Here is a 19,676-nt window from a genome sequence, read left to right on the forward strand (position 1 = left end):
AACTTACTGACGAACCGAATGCGTAACTTATGTTATAGACATAAAGATCATCACCCTGTATCAAAAATAATCTGTCGAACTACATTTCCACCAGCTAACACACAGTCAGTCAGGAGCAATGAGAGGCAGAGAGCGCCCTCCAGAGGAAATCCAGGGGAATTTACAGTCCGGGTCTCTTCTCTCTCCTCTCATTACTCTCAGAACCAATCCTAAATCCTAAAACGGGGAAAGGGCAGGAACAACTACAAAACGAAAGTATAACAGCATTACGTGACGAACGTAACATAGTTTTAAGTTTTCTTCCACGAAAACATCACAATATTCACACAAATTCTTCAGTTCATGATTGTGTCTGCATATCCTCCAACTCTCTGGTCGCAAACAGGACTTTTTTCTGCTTCCTCCAGTTGATTGTGAAAAGGTTTTTGAACATTTGCTGTGTTCAGAAGAGCAATGATCTTCCAGTGCAGTCTGTTACTGATGTTCCTCTGTGGCTTCGCTGGTAGGTTGACTTCATTTTCTATAGATAGCCTATGTTAACAGACTGAAGTGGAAAAGCATTTTTTTTTTTTTTTTTGTAGTTGTGATCAAAAGTACAATACGATGTGATTAAAAGATATGAAGAACAGTAATCCATATTAAAATTTGTTTTCATGCATACTGCGTTATTTTATATCAACTCAATATTATAAATGCACCATAAATCTTGTTTTGTCAGGTAACCTAATGTAGAAACTTCTAAATTCACTTCTGCCCGAAACTGAAGGCCTTTTTAAAGTGTAAGATCAGGTAAAACCTGTCCTTAACCCTTTATGGTACGGCGTTGCCTCCAGGCAAAATGGTCTATTTTAGTTTGTTTTTAATAAAATAAGCCACCAATTGATTTATCAAATGTATCTCGGACAGAATAGCTCAAATACTAATCAATAAAAGCGTAAAAAAGACCAAAGCATGACCAACAGGTGTCCATGTTGTGTCCTGTTTCAGCACATGTGCACATGTCACATGACACCATATTTTCTTCAATGAAAAGTGCTGTTTTCACTTGTTTGTATCCATTTAATCACCCACAAAACATATGTGTCACCTTCACTGGCAAGTAAAGAAGTATTTTCAAGAACGTTACATTATATATCATCAAATTTTTTAGAGAAAATATAAAAAAACTGTGTGTTGCCTCAAGGCAACATTGTACCATAATGAAAGTGCATAAGGCCATACAGGTATAATCAGTCTGAATACAAATGTATTATGATTGTAAGGAAAAGAGAGAGAATTATCTAAATATACTTGCATTTTCACATGATATTGTAATGCATTTATAAGAATAGTAATTCACATGCTATATCTGCATATATTATGATCTATAGCACTTCAAAAAGGTATAAAACACAGGTAACACTGTCAGTTGATGAGGGTGAGGATGAGGAGTTATACTGTGATGAGGAAGATAAAATCAGAGAGAGTGAGGGTGAAAGAAGATGATAATGATAACTTGATGATGATATAATAACATAATAATATGATGGTTTGGTAATACTTGTGTTCCACTATGGTACAATGTTGCCTGAGGGCAACAGCTGGATATAAAATGTTACTTTTTATTAAATATGAAACTTTTAATACATTAAAAACTGGATAAATGTGTTTGTTCAAGTGTCTAGTTAAAGAAATTGATGTTTTCAATAAATATATTTCTTTTTTTTTTTGAAAATGCCAAATGTTTACATTTTTCCATTGTGGTACAATTTTATGAAAAATGTATGAAAATGTTTATTGATATTGTTAAAGTGTCCAATTTCATTGATATATATGTGTACCATTTCATTCATATTGTGTACCATAGAGGGTTAAAGCAACAAATGAACACTTGAACAAATATACTTATAATTTTTGAACACTTTTAAATGCAAATCTAGTGACTTTTACATGTAAACTGCTGCATTGAGTGTTTGTTCTTGTCTACCTTTGATAGAAGACACTAAGAAAGTTGAATATTTAGATATACAGTCAAATTATAGAGGAGATCAGTGTTACACTCTTAAATTAAAGGTTCTTTATTGGCATTTATGGTTCTGTGAAGAACATTTAACATCCATGGAATCTTTCCATTCCACAAAAAGTTCTTTTTGTGGAAAAAGGTTCTTTAGGTTGTTAAAATGTTCTTCAAAATAAGGAAGAATATGAGCATCTGAACCCTGTTGAGTTTTAATACTAATATAATTTTATTTATTATAGTCTCAACAGAGACATGTGGAAAAGATCAACAAGTGGGAACATCCTGCATCATGAAGCTACCAGAAAAATACAAGGACAAATCTAATGAAATAAAATGGACCCATTCCTCCAGTGACACCGTAATTGAGAGAAAAAGGGGGAAGACAAAGTCAAACACTCCAGGTTTAACAATGGAAGAAGATGGATCATTACGATTTCAAAGTGTTAGTCCGAAGCACACGGGCACATATACATACACTGTTACTAGTTCTGATGGCACAGAGATTGCTAAAGATAAAGTGGAAATTAAAGTATATGGTAAGATGACAAATATTTCTACACTTCCAACACAATAATAATAACATAAGATTGTATATTTCTAGTTACAGTATTAAATAACCTAGACTTTTGGATGGGTTTAATCAACTTAAATACTGATGTAAAAAATTAAGATGTCCAGCTCTGGCACTTTTGGTCTGGCTCTTTACTGTTTTTGCTTCTGATGTACAATCATGAAACTTTACAGTAAAAAAAAAAACTGTGTTTTTCATGTGCACATTGACTCTGCAAAATGGTATTAAACTGTGTGCTAACTGAAGATAAGTGAAAAGTTTGGACACACTTATTTATTTAATGTTAAAATGATTGCAGTTAGTGATTACAACTTAAAATTTATCATTAGAATAACTTCCCTAGATTGAACTTGTTGAGATAATTCAAATATCCAAGTTTTCACTTAATATGATTTTACATTTCATGTTAATTTTTAAGGCAGCACAAACACCTACTTTGCCATCCTAGCCGGCGGAGGAGCCCTTCTGCTGCTGCTAATATGTGTTCTCGTCATCTGTGTGTGTCGCAGACACCAGCGACGCAAAAAACTCCAACAAGGTCAGAGACGTCTTCATCACCTCTTAAATTAATCATTGAGCATTTATATTTTTTAACAAGAGATCAAGTTGAAGCTACTGCTTCAGTTTATACTACCATCTATATTATTTTACTAAATATTTAAATATTGTTCACCCTGCTCTCTAAAAAAAATCCATATCAGTCCAAGACTTTAAACATAACTTTACAGTCTAGATCACACACATCTGAAAAAATAATTTTTTTGAACATCTTGTCTTTGATATCTTTCAGATAAGAAAGAGTTCAGGCTAGCATATACCCCAGGTCACACCGATACAAACAGATCCATACAAACCACTAGGGAGAAACCAGTATCCCCCACCATGCAAGAAGACCCCATGCCCTGCAGCCCATCTCCTCAAACACCGCCTCAACCCAAACCCCAGATCCGTGCCCGACCCCCACTGCCACCTCAAGACAAGGATGAGAAAAATCCGACTCCCATACCTCTCCCGAGGACCAAACCGCACTGAACCAAGAGAAATCAAGAGCCGTACTCAATAATAGAATGAGATGCGTGAATGTTCACTGAATGATAGTATATGGGACTTTCCTAGAATGATTTCATACAACCATTTTATGACTTCTGACGTCAATTTGTCATGATTTGCAATGTAAAATGTTCGATATTAACAAAATGTATTCTTCCAAACCATGTTTTGCCTTAAATCATTATTATTTTTTTTCTCTTTATTTAGATTAAAACAGTTAGAGTTGTTGGATTGGATTTCAAACGAAACTCCATAATTTAATCATTTTCTAAGCATGTTCACGTCATATCCATAATGTTTATTATGAGCCACACTTATTTCCATGATGCATTTCCTGTATTTGTGTTCATGTGGGTGTGAAAACCACAAGTAGAAGCTTTCATTACCCGATGGGACACACTTATCTTGTAAAACTGTACAGAGCTTTATTTTGATTTTCAATACTTTGCATTTTAAAATAAACTTCTGTTCAGTAGTCCTTATAACAGACCACACAATTTAGTAATTGTGGTGCTTCTAATTGAGCGATAAAAACAGTTGCAAATGATGTACAAAAAAAAACAGGCGATTTCAAACCACGTTTTTTGAGACTGTCTTTGGTTTTAAGAAGAAAATACTCAGCAATGGTGTTGTTGACTGATGAATTTGCACATGGTTTGTCTTAAAAACACCACATAGACATATAAACAACATTAAAAACTTGATTTTCAACATTTGGTTGTATTTTAGTTCTTAAAAATTATTGGTTCAAAATAAATAACCAATTTAAAACCATCAAATATCTCTGTCATTCAATGAATCCAGGACTTGGCAAAGGATGTATGATAATAATGTTTGTTAATGTTGCTCATTAGTAATTGTATATTAGCGGGTCCCTGAAAACATCTCATCTAAAACAGACTTGATGCAGATCACTTGTCTTAATGCACATGTATCATTTCATTATCATTTTAAGGCATTTAAGTTGCATTTTTTTCACATGTTTTGCAATTTATCTTGAGAGATTATCAAATCATTATTATAACATAAAAATCTATTTTTGTCACTTTTTTAATGACGTGTGATATATTTGTAGGAAATGGCAAACACAAACAGAGGCACAGCCATGTGTTCAAGCACAAGACAGACAAAAAAACATTAAACAAGGATAAAACAGACAGGGCAGGATCCTGACAGGAACCTTTTTTGGGTCGTGATCCACCAGTTGAGAACCAGTATCCTAGATCCAGTTTAAAATGATAAAAACATCTAGAATAACCTTTCTTTCAGCCTTTCTATGTAGTCCAAAAGGGCAAGATAAAAATAGTTGGCCAACATCTCAAAACATCAGATGCATGAAACAGAAACACCTGCTTCAGGATGCAGCACATTAGATGACATCCTTCCACCCCCGTGAACGGTGGCGTCACATCCTTTGTTTTCTTCTTTTTTTTTTATCAGTCGTGTCATTTCTGCCTCCGTCTGCACAACTGATATCTTCAGATTGTGTTTTTATAACCTCCAACTCTCTGATTGCAAACTTTTTGACTTTTTTTCTGTTGATTGTTGACTGTGAGAAGGTTCTGGAACATTTGCTGTGTTCAGAAGAACAATGATCTTCCAGTTCAGTCTGTTATTGATCTTCTGTGGCTTCACTGCACTCTCTGGTAGGTTGTGACTTCATTTTTCATAGAAATGTTTGTAGACTGAAGCTGAGATCAAAAGTTATGATGTGATTAAAAGATATTAAGAATAGTAATCCACATTAACATTTGTTCTCATGCATACTGCGTCATTTTATATCAACTCAATATTATAAATCACCATAAATCTGTAAAAATGTTTTGTCTCTAAACTTAATCTAAAGTCACTTTTGTCACCATCAAAGAAACACTAGTGAAGGCCATTTTTAAGTGTCAGATCGTGTATATAGTGGCCACTAGAACAAATGCACTTCTACGATGATTTCTGAATACTTTAAAATGCAAATCTAGTGACTTTTACATGTAAACTGCTGCATTGAATGTTTGTTCATGTCTACTTTTATAGAAGACACTCACAGAAAGTATAATATTATGTAGTCAAATTATAGAGGAGATCAGTGTTACACTCTTAAATGAAAGATTGTTTATTGGCGTTTATGGTTCTGTGAAGAACATTTAACATCCACTGAATCTTTCCATTCCACGTTATTTTGTTTGAGGACCCAAAATGTTTTTTGTCGCTGCTAAAACTCTCTTTTAGAACATTTATTTTTATATTTGTCTCACAGAGAGTTTGTCACAAACTGGGTATTTCAGTGACTATAAGGTTTTGAGTCAAAATTATTATTTTATCAAGCATAAATTTTACCGTCTGTGACGACAGATCCTGTTGTTGTTATAGGAGTCAGTGTGTGTTAAATGAACTGCTATTGTTATAGTGGGAACAGAATATTGAACTGTGTCCAATAGTTTTGTTTAAGTTTCTAAATCAACTTCTAAAAAGTAACACACACTGAGAATTATTCATTCTCTGTTTTTACGCCTTTTCTTCACAGTGAACCACACGAGCAGTTGAACTGTGTTGAGATTTATTAAATACTAATATAATTTTATTTATTGTAGTCTCAACAGAGACATGTGGAAAAGATCTACTAGTGGGAACGTCCTGCATCATGAAGCTGAGAACAAAAAACAATGAGAAACCTTATGAGATAAAATGGACCCATGACAGAAACGGCGACATTATTCGCTGGAGAGATGGGAGAATCAAAGTGAAAGCTGAAGGTGTATCTAAGGAAGAAGATGGATCATTAAGATTTCAAAGTGTTACTCTGAAGGACACGGGCACATATACATACACTGCATTTAATACTGATGGTACAGAGATTGGTAAAGGAGAAGCAGAAATTAAAGTATATGGTAAGATGATAAATATTTCTACACTTCCAACACAATAATAATAACAAAATAAGATTGTATATTTCTGGTTACAGTTTTAGGAAATAGCCACAATGTTTGTGTTACAGAAAAGGTCCCTAAACCTACAGTGAAGCTCAACTGCACCGCTGATGGGAATGCTGCTCTCTCATGTGACGTGGAAAACAGTAAAGATCCGAGTCTGAATATATCCTGGTATGAAGATGGAAAACTCATCCAGAATGAAATAAATCCTCAAGTGTTCTTGTCATCTACTCAAGTACAGGAGAATAAACCGTACTCATGCGAGACACACAATCCTGTCAGCAGAGAGAAAAGTGAGAATGTTACAGTATCATGTAAGTTATTTTATTCCACATGCTTTTCATTCTTAAATATATACTGATTTTGTGTTATAATTAATTATTCAGTCTTTTATGTTTGTTAAAAATGCTATAAGGAAACATATAAAAACATCTAAATCTAGAGCTTTCGGCATTTTGAGCAGACCTGAACTTAAATATTGGAGTAAAACATTAATATGTCCATCTCAGGCACTTTTCACAATTTCAGTTTTGTTTCATAAAGTATGTGCTCTGGTTTTCGGTCTGGCTGTTTCCTGTTTTTGCTGCTGATGTACAAACATGAAACTATGACAGTAAAAGAACCGTATTTTTTAAAGTGCACAAAATAATATTAAACTGTGTACTAACCGAAGAGAAGTCAAAAGGTTGAACACACTTGTTTATTCACTGTTGAAAAAATGATTTCAGTTAGCTATCACAACTTAAAATGTAAATAACTTACCTAGATTGAACTCAAAAGTTGTCACTTAATACCGTTTGTCATTTCAAGTTAAATTTAACTTAACTTTTAAAAATTGAAACAATAATTTTTTTTCAGTGTTCTTTATTCAACATCAAAGTCATCAAAACTATGAAATGACACAAATGGAAGTCTGAGATTGTGGTGACCAAAACAAAGTTGATGCAGTTTGCAAGATTTTAAACAGCTTTTTTTAATATTCCACTTGTCTGTTATTATGTGAAGGCCCAGGTGTTCGTAAACTCTTTGACTTTGATATCTGGATCATGGTGGGCATCCTATCCGGCGGATCAGCCCTTCTGCTGCTGCTAATATGTGTTCTGCTAATATGTATCATCTGTGCCTGCTGCAAAAAGCACCAACAAGGTCAGCGACGTCCTCTTAAATTAATCCCTGAGCATTTGTATTTTCAACAAGAGAAGTAAAATCAGCATTACTTGGTGTTTATTTGAGAAAATGACTATTGCTGATAGATTGAGCACTCTGTTGGTTGCAGTGTTCACTTGGCTTCATGTCTTTATTTCTAAAGAAATTCTACAACAGGATTACACATTACTATCATCAATATCATTTAGTAAATATTATGTAAATAAATCTCTGCCATTGTTCACCCTGCTCTCTAAAAAATCCATATCAGTCCAAGACTTCATAACAGATTAACTTTACAGTCTAGATCACACACATCTGAAAAAAAAGAAGCAATTTTATGAACATCTTGTCTTTGATATCTTCTAGATCATGAAGAGTTTGGGCTAGCAGATCTTACCCCAGATCACACCGACACAAACACCAAAACCCAGATCCATGCTCAACCCCCACCACTGCATCAAGACGAGGATGAGGAATATCCGACTCCCATACCTTACCTGAGTACCAAAACCTGAACTAAGAGAAATCAAGAGCCACATTGACCAATAGAATGAGACGCTTGAATGTTCACTGAATGATATGGGACTATGATTTTCACTGACTAAAAGCCATATTTTGATGGTAAGAGAGAAATAGTTTCCTAAAAATGAGAATTCTGTCATGTACTCTCCCTCATGTTTACAAAATGTGAGTGTTTACAGAGCTTTATTTTGAGTTTCAATAATTTGCATTTTAAAATAAACTTCTAAATGTCTATAACAGATGACACAGTTTAGTAATCATGCTGCTTCTAATTAAGTGATAAAAAGAAGATGCAAATGATAATGAAATACACATCATGTTGATAACAGGGGCAATTTTAAACCATGTTTTTTTGAGACTGTCTTTATTTCACTGCAGTTTTAAGGAGCAAATTCTCAGCAATGGTGTTGACTGTTGAATTTGCACATTTCTTAAAGCATATTAAAAACACCACATAGACATATAAACAACATTAAAAACTTGATTTTTTATTTTATTGTATTTTAGCTTTTTAAAAATGTATGGTCAAAATAAATAACCTTACAATCTTCAGTTAATTGATTTAAAACCACCATTAAAGACATGCAAATCTCTCTGTCATTCAATATAATGGTGCAATGAATCCAGGACTTGGCAAAGGATGTATGATAATAATGTTTGTTAATGTTGCTCATTACTAATTGTATATTAGCGGGTCCCTGAAAACACCTCATCTAAAGGCATTAGATGATTTCAGGCATTTCAAAAGGTAAGTTGCTCACAAGGTGGTAGCGTTCTATGACATTTAAATTGTCACTCATTTGTGTATTTAAGCCACAGGTCTCTGGTACAGACCGGCAAACCATTTCTGTGTCGTGATCCACCAGTTGAGAACCACCGTCCTGGATCCAGTGTGAGATAATATGAAAAACATCTAACAAACCTTCATTCAGCCTTTTTATATCTACACATTTAAAAAACATTTTTCACATGTTTTGCTTCTGAATTGATTTTTAGAGATGAACAAATTACTATTATATAAGTTAAAAAAAAAATTGTCATTTCTGTCACTTTTGGTGAAGACGTGTGAACGAAACGAAAACTTCAAATTGCGAATGAAATTACACAGAAGAGTAAAAAGATTTTCCTTTATAATCTCTGAAGCTTTCAGTCAGTACAGCGCAAACTCACAGAGTATGAAAACTGTTTAAATTATTTTTTTAATTAAAAAATGACTGATTGGCTACAATACTCAACGCTGCAAAAAAAAAACGACATTTGCAGTCAACCAGATCGCATTAATTAACTTGCTTTTCTCTTTTATTAAATAATTAAAAAAATTACATGATACACGTATTAATAACTCCATTAATTCTGCAATATTATTTTGCATTGACCTGAATAGAGAGTGATGTCACTTTCCCGCCGGAACACGCCCCCTCAGCCGGACTGAGGCGAAAGAGCCTGTCATTACTGGATTTAAGAGGGAAACTGCGAAAACGCGAGTAAAACAAACGATTAAACTAAAGATTGGACTCCATAGTGTTCCTTACAACTTACCAATAACCCAGTGATCCATGGATACTGACATGCAGTCAATCGTGTTTCCATCCTGCCATTAGATGTGCCTGATTTCGACGCCAGGGAAAAACGTAAAGAAATTTGCCAGTGAATGCTTTATATAACGTTACTGTAAATACAATACAGGTAGGTGTAAATCAGGTGATCATTTATATCAACATTATTTATTACGTCATATTGTCCAGCTCTACGTCATATTTAAATCTCTAATCTAGTGACGTTTACTTGCAAACTGCTGCAATAAGAGTTCAAATCCACCTTTAATAGAAGATATTTATGGTTCCATGAAGAACATTTAAACATCCATGGAATCTTTCCATTCCACAGAAAGTTATTTTATTGGAAAAAGTTTCCTTAAATTATTAAAATGATTTTTAAATAAGAAAGAAATGGTTCTTTTAAGATTTGTCGCTGCTAAAACTTTCTTTTAGACCCTTAATTTGTATAGCTGTCTCACTGACAGGTCGTCACAAAGTGGGTATTTCAGTGACTATAAGAGTTTGAGTCTGTAACACTTTACAATAATGTTCATTAGATAAATGTATTAACTAACATGAACAAACCATGAGCAATACATTTGCTACAGTATTTACTAATCTTTGTTAACGTTAGTTAATGAAAATGCAATAGTTCATTGTTCATGTTAGTTCACAGTGCATTAACTAATGTTAACAAGATTTTAATAGTAAGTGCTGAAATTAACATTAACAAAGATTAAGTGCTGTATAAGTGCATTTCATTATTAGTTCATGTTAACTAATGTAGTTAACTAATATTCTATATCCTAATTATTGTTATGTAATTTTTCCAGGAGCTCATTGCTTCTACCTTCAGTTAAACTGCCAAGTGTTTGTAAATTAATTGCCTAAATTACATTATTTGCTAACTGCATTCTCTAAATTGTAATGTTGACATGCATTCTCTGTAAAGCTGCTTTGAAACGATATGTATTGTGAAAAGTGCTATACTAATAAATGTGAATTCAATTGAATATTAACTAAAGAACCTTGTTATAAAGTGTTACCGTTTTGTCTAAGTTTAGTACCTAAATCGACTTTTTGAGTGAACCAAATATGAGCAGTTGAACTGTGTTGAGATTTATAAATACTAACATAATTTTATTTAGTCTCAACAGAGACATGTGGAAAATATCTACTACTGGGAACGTCCTGCATCATGAAGCTGAGAACAAAAAACAATGAGAAACCTTCTGAGATAAAATGGACCTATGACAGAAATGGCGTCATTCTTCGCTGGAGAGATGGGAGAATCAAAGTGAAAGCAGCTGAAGGTGTATCTAAGGAAGAAGATGGATCATTAAGATTTCAAAGTGTTAGTCTGAAGGACACGGGCACATATACATATATCCTTTATCATTTTAAGGCATTTCAAAAGGTAAGTTGCTCACAAGATGGCAGCATTGTATGTATTTAAGCCACAGGTCTCTGGTAGACATGCAAACCATTTTGGGGTCGTGATCCACCAGTTGAGAACCACTGTCCTGGATCCAGTGTGAGATAATATGAAAAACATCTAGAACAAACTTTCATTCAGCCTTTTTATCTGTCTATACATTATATAAAACTTTTTTTTTTTTTTTTTTAATCGTTGCTTGGCAGCTTTCTAGTCTGCAGAATCAAGATAAAAATAGCTGGCCAACATCTCAAAACATCAGATGCATTCTGCATTCTTCCTCATGCAGCACATTAGATGATATCCTTCCATCCCTGTAAACAGTAGCATCACATCCTCTTTTTTTGGCATCACATCCTTTTTTGTGTGTGTGTGTGTGTGTGTGTAGCTCTGTGTTAATTTCTGCCTCCGTCTGCACAACAGACATCTTCAGTTCGTGATTGTGTCTGCATAACCTCCAACTCTGATCGCAAACAGGACTTTTTTCTGTTTCCTCCAGTTGATTGTAAAAAGGTTCTGGAACATTTGCTGTGTTCAGAAGAACAATGATCTTCCAATACAATCTGATATTGATGTTCCTCTGTGGCTTCGCTGCACTTTCTGGTAGGTTGACTTCATTTTCTATAGAAATGTTAATAGACTAAAGTTGAAATCAAAAGTTAGGATGTGATTAAAAATCCCATCATATTAAGAATAGTAATCCACATTAACATTTGTTCTCATGCATACTGCGTCATTTTATATCAACTCAATATTATAATCACCATAAATCATGTTTTAGTCTGAACTTATTGTAGAAAAATCTAAATTCATTTTGGCACTTTTGGCATTTATGGTTCTGTGAAGAACATTTAACATTCATGGAATCTTTCCATTCCTGAGAAAGTTAATTAGTGGAAAAGGGTTCTTTAGATTGTTAAAATGTTCTTCAAAATAAGAAAGACATTGTTCTTTTAAGAACTTTTGACTGAAAGGTTCTTTAGGGACCCAAAATGTTTTTTTGTTTTTTTTAATTGATGCTGAAACTCTCTTTAGGAACCTTTATTTTTATATTTGTCTCATGGAGAGGTTGTGGGTATTTCAGTAACTTTAAGGGTTTGTGTTAAAATTCTCATTTTAGCAAGCACTCATTTGTTGGTTTCAAACATAGTTTAAAGTGTCTTAAATTATTAGTTCCAGCATGATATTATTTTTGTATTATCTGTTGGATAAACAGAGGAACACAAGAGAAACACACTAACATGAAGAAGTCAGTATAAAATGAAGGCAGATTTGAACTCAGAACAGTTTTCTTTATAGATAAGTAAATGTCAGGTCAGGGCATATATGTTGTAATTTTACACAATTTTAAGCTCTGTTGGTCAAAAGGTTAGTGTCTGAACTGAAATGGACTTTTAAAAGAAACCTGAAATCCTGAGAATGATTCCTGTTTATGCTTATTCCTCATGGTAAACCACATATGAGCATCTGAACCCTGTTGAGTTTTATTAAATAACATAATTTTATTTATTATAGTCTCAACAGAGACATGTGGAAAAGATCTACTAGTGGGAACGTCCTGCATCATTAAGCTGAGAACAAAAACCAATGAGAAACCTTATGAGATAAAATGGACCCATGACAGAAACGGCAACATTCTTCACTGGAGAGATGGGAGAATAAAAACCAAAGCTGAAGGTGTATCTAAGGAAGAAGATGGATCATTAAGATTTCAAATTGTTAGTCTGAAGGACACGGGCACATATGAATACAGAGCATTTAATACTGATGGTACAGAGATTGGTCAAGGAAAAGCAGAAATTAAAGTATATGGTAAGATGACAAATATTTTTACCCTTCCAACACAATAATAATAACAAAATAAGATTGTATATTTCTAGTTACAGTTTTAGGAAATAACCACAATGTTTGTGTTACAGAAACGGTCCCTAAACCTACAGTGATGATCAACTGCACCGCTGATGGGAATGCTGCTCTCTCCTGTGACGTGGAAAACAGTAAAGATCCGAGTCTGACTGTATCCTGGTATGAAGATGGAAAACTCATCCAGAATGAAATAAAGCCTCAAGTGTTCTTGTCATCTACTCAAGTACAGGAGAATAAACCGTACTCATGCGAGACACGCAATCCTGTCAGCGAAGAAAAAAGTGAGAGTGTTACAGTATCATGTAAGTTCATTTATTTCACATGCTTTTTGTGTTATAATTAATTATTCAGTCTATATCTTTGTTAAAAATGATCTTATGTTGTCTCTAAGACAAATCTAGACCTTTCAGGGTTTTAAACCAACTTAAATATTGATGTACAACACTTTCCCCCAGTTTCACAGACAAGGCTTAAGCTAGTCCCAGACTAAAATGCATGTTTGAACTGTTTGAACTGGAAGCAACTTGCACTGACATGTCTTAAAATTAGTCAGTGTCATTGTTTTGTCTAAAGATGCACATCAGTAATGTTCTTTTTATAGGGTATGTTTAGAAAAGCAACTTTAATACCCTAATTGAAATAAGGCCTAATCCTGGTTTAGCCTAAGTCCTGTCTGTAAAACCGAGCCTAAGATGTCCAGCGGTAGATCTTTTCATGATTTCACTTTTGTTTCATAAAGTGCTCTGGTTTTTGGGCTGGCTGTTTCCTGTTTTTGCTGCTGATGTACAATCATGAAACTATGACAGAAAAGAACCATATTTATCAAGTGCACATTGACTCCAGAAAATTATATTAAACTGTGTACTAACTGAAGATAAGTCAAAAGTTTGGACACACTTATTTATTCACTGTTAAAAAATGATTGCGATTAGCGATCACAACTTAAAATTTATCATTAGAATAACTTCCCTAGATTGAACTTGTTGAGATAACTCAAATATCCAAGTTTTCGCTTAATACATTTTTACATTTCAAGTTGAATATAACTTTTTTAAGGCAGCACAGACACCTACTTTTTAAAATTAAAACAACAATATTTTTAAAGTGTTCTTTGTTCAACTTCAAAACTATGAAATTACACAAATGGAAGTCTGAGAATTATGTGGTGATGTATGATGCAGTTTGTAAGGATATTAAACAACTTAAAACAGATGTTTTTTGATGATCCACTTGTCTGTTATTGATTTCATGACATCTGTTCCAGGCCCAGGTCTTGATAAACCTTTTAGCTTGGATTTATGGAGCATGGTGAGCATCCTAGCTGGCGGACAAGTCCTTCTGCTGCTGCTAATATGTTTTCTCATCATCTATGTGTGTTGCAGACGTCAGCGACGCGAAAACCACCAACAAGGTCAGCAACGTCTTCATCACCTCTTAAATTAATCATTGAGCATTTGTATTTTCAACAAGAGATCAAACTGAAGATGCTGCTGTTGTTCTTGTTGAGCTTGACAATCATCAATGCCAAATCTTAAATAATTATTTAAATAAAATTATAAAGTTCTGAACGTTCCCATAAATGTACCTTCTCAACTGGTTATTTGTTATAACTAACCAGTTTAAAACAGGAATGTGAAGCCTTTTACCACAGTTTCTTGTATTCTCATATGTATTAGATTCAACACGTTGACTAAAATCAACTGAATCTTAATTTTTTTTTGAAATGCTTAATATTTGTAAATTTTTAGTCCCCTGTTATATAATGCATTTGTCAAACCTCTTTGTTTAGGCAGCACCAGACTGATCTGAAATCAGATCTAACCGAGCTCCACTTAATATCCTGTATACAAACATCTTTATCTCTTTTCTGAGACATTTAACAGAACAATTGGCACTAAAAACAGTTTTTTTTTAAGAATCCACACTTTCAAAATTGAGTAGCTGATCAATAAATATGTAATATTCACTGTTTTCTATATGTAGAATTAGTGTTACTTGGTGTTAATTTGAGAAAATGACTATTGCTGATAGATTATTAAGCACTCTGTTGGTTGCAGTATTTACTTGGTTTCATGTTTTCAACCATTCCTTTAATTGTGATAAAATACTACAACAGGATTACACAATCAAGAAGTTGCTATATCTGCTGTATTATTCAATAAATATTATGTAAATAAATATTGATATCAGCTATTGTTCACCCTGCTCTCTAAAAAATCCATATCAGTCCAAGACTTCACTTAATAGATATAGTCTAATACAGTCTAGATCATGCACAACGGAAAATATGCAATTTTTTTTAACATTGTGTATTGAATATCTTTCAGATGAGGAAGAGTTCAGGCTAGCAGATCTTACTCCAGGTCACACCGATACAGAACGGTGTAGGAACTGTGGACGAACCAGACAAATGAATCATTCAGATGATTGAAATGCTTCCAGCTCCAGCCATCTACAGGAAAATCCTTGCTTAATTACTTTTATAACCCCCATGCTTTCTGGCAGAAGTGACAGACTCACCAAGTAACACCAAATGGTCACCAAGAAGATAAAGAGTCTTTGATCACCAGATCAAATGTACAGAGACAATGCAGACCTTTTCGTTTCTCTAAGGGACCTACAGTAACTTAACAGAAAAACAACGAAGACCGTTCTAAACTGCATCAAAATTGTTCCAAACAATTTTAAATATACTTATTAAAATTTTTTAACTGCATACATTTTACATCATGTGTCCACAAATTCTACCTGTAACCAGTTTTGCTTTAGAACACCCACAATTCATGTAAATGTGATAACTCTTGAATGACTGACTGAAAGTATGCCTTATTTAGAAGGAATTTAATTATCCTTCTGAAATTTTTCTATTTGTGACTTGAATGAAATCTGTTTAAACGGTATCATATTCCATTTAATAGAAATTATGGTTAAATGGCACTCTATGCTAAAGCAGAGATGGGAAGTAACACCTATGTAGATTTGGGGGCAGAGAAAAGCCCTTTTGAAACAGGACGATATCTGATTGGCCCAAACTCCTTTCAGAGGTGTGACAAACAACTTACTGTAGTTTAAATAGTCATATCGCAAGATCGTGAACTAGTCAGTCAAGACAAGAAAAACTAGAGACAAGAGAACTAGAAGAAAAAAACGGTCAGCGGTGACAGAGTAAGCAGAACGAGGAAGAGGAACAGACAAGCAGTTCATTCAAGCCATCCAACTTTCACTCACTTTTCTTTTCTTTTACTTAAATTTCTTTCTGCTGAAAGTCTTGTGTTCTCATTTTTTCCACAAAGTTCAACCAACGACTTTTGCCGCTTCAACTTTAACTCCAGCGACAAAGAGACTTCCTTTCATCTTTCGTGATTGGGTTTTACCTAACTACCATCTGGACCTGAAAAGACAAATCATCGATTTGGAAAACCCTTCTCTGCATGCTGACGAGGGAAATTCACATTTAAAGTCAACACGAGCAAGTATCTCCAGATTAAAATTGAACTGGTGCATTTAAATTAATGATTCATGGTTCGTTCAGGTCTTTGAAGTGCATATTTTGCTAGGAAATCTGTTCATCATATCACTCTCTCTCTTAAAACTCTTTCTCTCTCATTTCCTTTCTTACTGCAACGCATTTGAATGAATGTGTGTGTGTGTGTGTTAGATTAGTTTGTGTTAGAATAAATAAAGTCTCTTCTAGATTTATTAAAGAAAGTTTCTTGTATTATGTGCTTCTAAAATTGAATGTCTTAAACTGTCGATCTTAAAGGTGCCCTGGAATCAAAAACTAAATTTACCTTGGCATAGTTGAATAACAAGAGTTCAGTACATGGAAATGACATACAGTGAGTCTCAAACACCATTGTTTCCTCCTCCTTATATAAATCTCATTTGTTTAAAAGACCTCCGAAGAACAGGCGAATCTCAACATAACACCAACTGTTACGTCGGGATCATTAATATGTACGCCCCCAATATTTGCATATGCCAGCCCATGTTCAAGCCATTAGACAAGGGCAGAACGTCTGGATCTGTGCACAGCAGAATCATCAGACTAGGTAAGCAAGCAAGAACAACAGCGAAAAATGGCAGATGGAGCAATAATAACTGACATGATCCATGATATCATGATATTTTTAGTGATATTTGTAAATTGTCTTTCTAAATGTTTTGTTAGCATGTTGCTAATCTACTGTTAAATGTGGTTAAAGTTACCATCGTTTATTACTATATTCACAGAGACAAGAGCCATCGCTATTTTCATTTTTAAACACTTGCAGTCTGTATAATGCATAAACACAACTTCATTCTTTATAAATCTCTCCAACAGTGTGTAATGTTAGCTTTAGCCACGGAGCACCATCAAACTCATTCAGAATCAAATGTAAACATCCAAATAAATACTATACTCACATGATCCGACGCATGCATGCAGTGAGCATGACGAACATCTTGTAAAGATTTATTTGAGAGTTATATTAGCTGTGTGAACTTTGTAAATGCACTGTATTATAGTCGAGAGCTCGGGGGCAGGGAGCATGCAATTTAAAGAGGCCGCGCAGCCTGAATCGGTGCATAGTTAATGATGCTTTAAAATAGGCAGTTAAAAAAATTAATAAAAAAACTTCACAGACAAATTTAGAGGACAACTTAGACTTATATTACATCTTGTAAAAACTGGTTCTAGGGCACCTTTAAGTTAACATGCTCTAATAAGTATTTTCACGATTGTTGGATATTCATATCCACTACAAGAGCTTATTACGGCTCGAGCAAATGAACGCTGGACGACTCAGTTGCTCGGTCGTAAACTAAACAACTCTTTATAATTCCCTATAAATTATTTCATTTGAGCTAATTTTTATTGAGCTAATAATTGAGTGATAAAAAGCCATTGCAAAAGAAGTACAAAAAACACACTCGTGTAGAGAACGGGCGATTTCAAACCACGTTTTTTGAGACTGTCTTTGGTTTTAAGAAGAAAATACTCAGCAATGGTGTTGACTGATGAATTTGCACATGGTTTGTCTTATTAACACCACATACACAACATTAAAACTTTATTTTTTTAATATTTGGTTGCATTTTAGCTCTTAAAAATTAATGGTCAAAGTAAACAACATTATACTGTATATCATCTTCAGTTCAGTTGATTGATTCAAAACCATCATTAAAGACATGCAAATCTCTCTGTCATTCAATATAATGGTGCAATGAATCCAGGATTTGGCAAAGGATGTATGATAAAAATGTTTGTTAATGTTGCTCATAACTAATTGTATATTAGCGGGTCCCTGAAAACATCTCATCTATAACAGACTAGATACAGATCACTTGTCTTAATGCACACGTGTCATTTCTTTATCATTTTAAGGCATTTAAAAAGGTAAGTTGCTCACAAGATGGCAGCATTGTATGACATTTATGTATTTAAGCCACAGGTCTCTGGTACAGACAGGCAAACCATTTTTGGTTCATGATCCACCAGTTGAGAACCACTGTCCTGGATCCAGTGTGAGAAAAACATCTAGAACAAACCTTCATTCAGCCTTTAAATAATAATAAAAAAATTAAATTAATTTTTTTTTTTTTCTCCACGTTTTGGTTTTAGAGATGATCAAATCACTATTATAACAAAAAAATATTTTTGTCACTTTTTGTAATAACGTGATATATTTGTAGAAAAGGTCACAATTTATCGTGAAAAGTGAAAACTTCAAATTGAAAATGAAATTACACAGATAGCGAATAAAGAGAGCCTCCTTTATAATCTCTGAAGCTGTCACTCATTGTGTGAAAACTCTTTTAATTAATTAATTTAGAATAAACCTCACATTAATTAACTTGATTTCTCTTTTATTAAAGATGCCCTAGAACTTTTTTTAAAAAGATGTAATATGAGTCTAAGGTGTCCCCTGAATGTGTCTGTTAAGTTTCAGCTCAAAATTTAATTCATTTTTTTAACTGCCTATTTTGGGGCATAATTAGAAATGAGCCGATTCAGGGTGTGTGGCCCTTTAAATCTGGTGCTCCACGCCCCAAGAACTCGCGCTTGCCTTAAACAACATAAAAAAAGTTCACACAGCTAATATAACCCTCAAAATGGATCTTTACAAAGTTTTCCTCATGCAGCATGTCTAATCGCCTAAGTACAGTTTTTATTTTGATGTTTACATTGATTCTGAATGAGTTTGAGGCTATGATCCGTGGCTAACGGCTAATGCTACACTGTTGGAGAGATTTATAAAGAATGAAGTTGTGTTTATGAATTATACAGACTGCAAGTGTTTAAAAATGAAAATAGCGACGGCTCTTGTCTCCGTGAATACAGTAAGAAACGATGGTAACTTTAACCACATTTAACAGTACATTAGCAACATGCTAACGAAACATTTAGAAAGACAATTTACAAATATCAAAAATATCATGTTATCATGGATCATGTCAGTTATTATTGCTCCACCTGCCATTTTTCGCTATTGTTCTTGCTTGCTTACCTACCCAGCTAACACACGACGTAACCGTTACGTAATGTATTCGTACTTTTTGGTAATGTCATGACTTACTAACTGACAACGTAACTACGACGTCGCATGCCAGTAATTTCATTACCTTCAGATTACCATCT

The 19,676-nt window shown here is 34.0% G+C and overlaps 3 protein-coding genes across 5 annotated transcripts; all 3 read left to right on the plus strand.

The window, feature by feature from the left end:
- The first annotated feature begins 249 nt into the window (after window positions 1–249).
- Window positions 250–4,434, plus strand: LOC137032863 (uncharacterized). Its single transcript, XM_067404843.1, has 4 exons — window positions 250–502; window positions 2,239–2,535; window positions 2,989–3,108; window positions 3,361–4,434. Exons 1-4 carry the CDS (start codon window positions 454–456, stop codon window positions 3,600–3,602), a joined length of 708 nt encoding a protein of 235 aa, XP_067260944.1. The 5' UTR covers window positions 250–453; the 3' UTR covers window positions 3,603–4,434.
- A 633-nt stretch (window positions 4,435–5,067) lies between these two features.
- Window positions 5,068–11,790, plus strand: LOC137032948 (T-cell surface antigen CD2-like). 2 transcript variants are annotated; one of them, XM_067404991.1, is made up of 6 exons: window positions 5,068–5,266; window positions 6,206–6,502; window positions 6,610–6,858; window positions 7,550–7,690; window positions 8,060–11,170; window positions 11,688–11,790. In XM_067404991.1, the coding sequence occupies exons 1-5, from the start codon at window positions 5,212–5,214 to the stop codon at window positions 8,206–8,208; spliced, it is 891 nt and encodes a 296-aa protein (XP_067261092.1). In that variant the 5' UTR covers window positions 5,068–5,211; the 3' UTR covers window positions 8,209–11,170; window positions 11,688–11,790. The 2 variants fall into 2 exon arrangements, with proteins under 2 accessions (XP_067261092.1, XP_067261093.1); XM_067404992.1 differs by lacking the exons at window positions 7,550–7,690; window positions 11,688–11,790 and having other exon boundaries at window positions 8,060–8,211.
- LOC137032949 (T-cell surface antigen CD2-like) lies at window positions 11,655–17,111 on the plus strand. 2 transcript variants are annotated; one of them, XM_067404993.1, is made up of 5 exons: window positions 11,655–11,791; window positions 12,704–13,000; window positions 13,108–13,356; window positions 14,319–14,465; window positions 15,382–17,111. In XM_067404993.1, exons 1-5 carry the CDS (start codon window positions 11,734–11,736, stop codon window positions 15,483–15,485), a joined length of 855 nt encoding a protein of 284 aa, XP_067261094.1. In that variant the 5' UTR covers window positions 11,655–11,733; the 3' UTR covers window positions 15,486–17,111. The 2 variants fall into 2 exon arrangements, with proteins under 2 accessions (XP_067261094.1, XP_067261095.1); XM_067404994.1 differs by having other exon boundaries at window positions 14,437–14,465.
- The last annotated feature ends 2,565 nt before the right edge of the window (window positions 17,112–19,676 follow it).

This window comes from Chanodichthys erythropterus, chromosome 12, assembly GCF_024489055.1.
Source record: "Chanodichthys erythropterus isolate Z2021 chromosome 12, ASM2448905v1, whole genome shotgun sequence".
Taxonomy (NCBI): domain Eukaryota; kingdom Metazoa; phylum Chordata; class Actinopteri; order Cypriniformes; family Xenocyprididae; genus Chanodichthys; species Chanodichthys erythropterus.

Excerpts from the sequence above, each read along its gene's own strand:
- LOC137032863 (XM_067404843.1), top strand. The coding sequence starts at position 454 with ATGATCTTCCAGTGCAGTCTGTTACTGATGTTCCTCTGTGGCTTCGCT. Across the intron at positions 503-2,238 it reads GTTCCTCTGTGGCTTCGCTG|TCTCAACAGAGACATGTGGA; the intron begins GTAGGTTGACTT and ends TATTTATTATAG. Across the intron at positions 3,109-3,360 it reads ACGCAAAAAACTCCAACAAG|ATAAGAAAGAGTTCAGGCTA; the intron begins GTCAGAGACGTC and ends GATATCTTTCAG.
- LOC137032948 (XM_067404991.1), top strand. The coding sequence starts at position 5,212 with ATGATCTTCCAGTTCAGTCTGTTATTGATCTTCTGTGGCTTCACTGCA. Across the intron at positions 5,267-6,205 it reads TGGCTTCACTGCACTCTCTG|TCTCAACAGAGACATGTGGA; the intron begins GTAGGTTGTGAC and ends TATTTATTGTAG. Across the intron at positions 6,503-6,609 it reads AGCAGAAATTAAAGTATATG|AAAAGGTCCCTAAACCTACA; the intron begins GTAAGATGATAA and ends TTTGTGTTACAG.
- LOC137032949 (XM_067404993.1), top strand. The coding sequence starts at position 11,734 with ATGATCTTCCAATACAATCTGATATTGATGTTCCTCTGTGGCTTCGCT. Across the intron at positions 11,792-12,703 it reads TGGCTTCGCTGCACTTTCTG|TCTCAACAGAGACATGTGGA; the intron begins GTAGGTTGACTT and ends TATTTATTATAG. Across the intron at positions 13,357-14,318 it reads TGAGAGTGTTACAGTATCAT|GCCCAGGTCTTGATAAACCT; the intron begins GTAAGTTCATTT and ends CATCTGTTCCAG.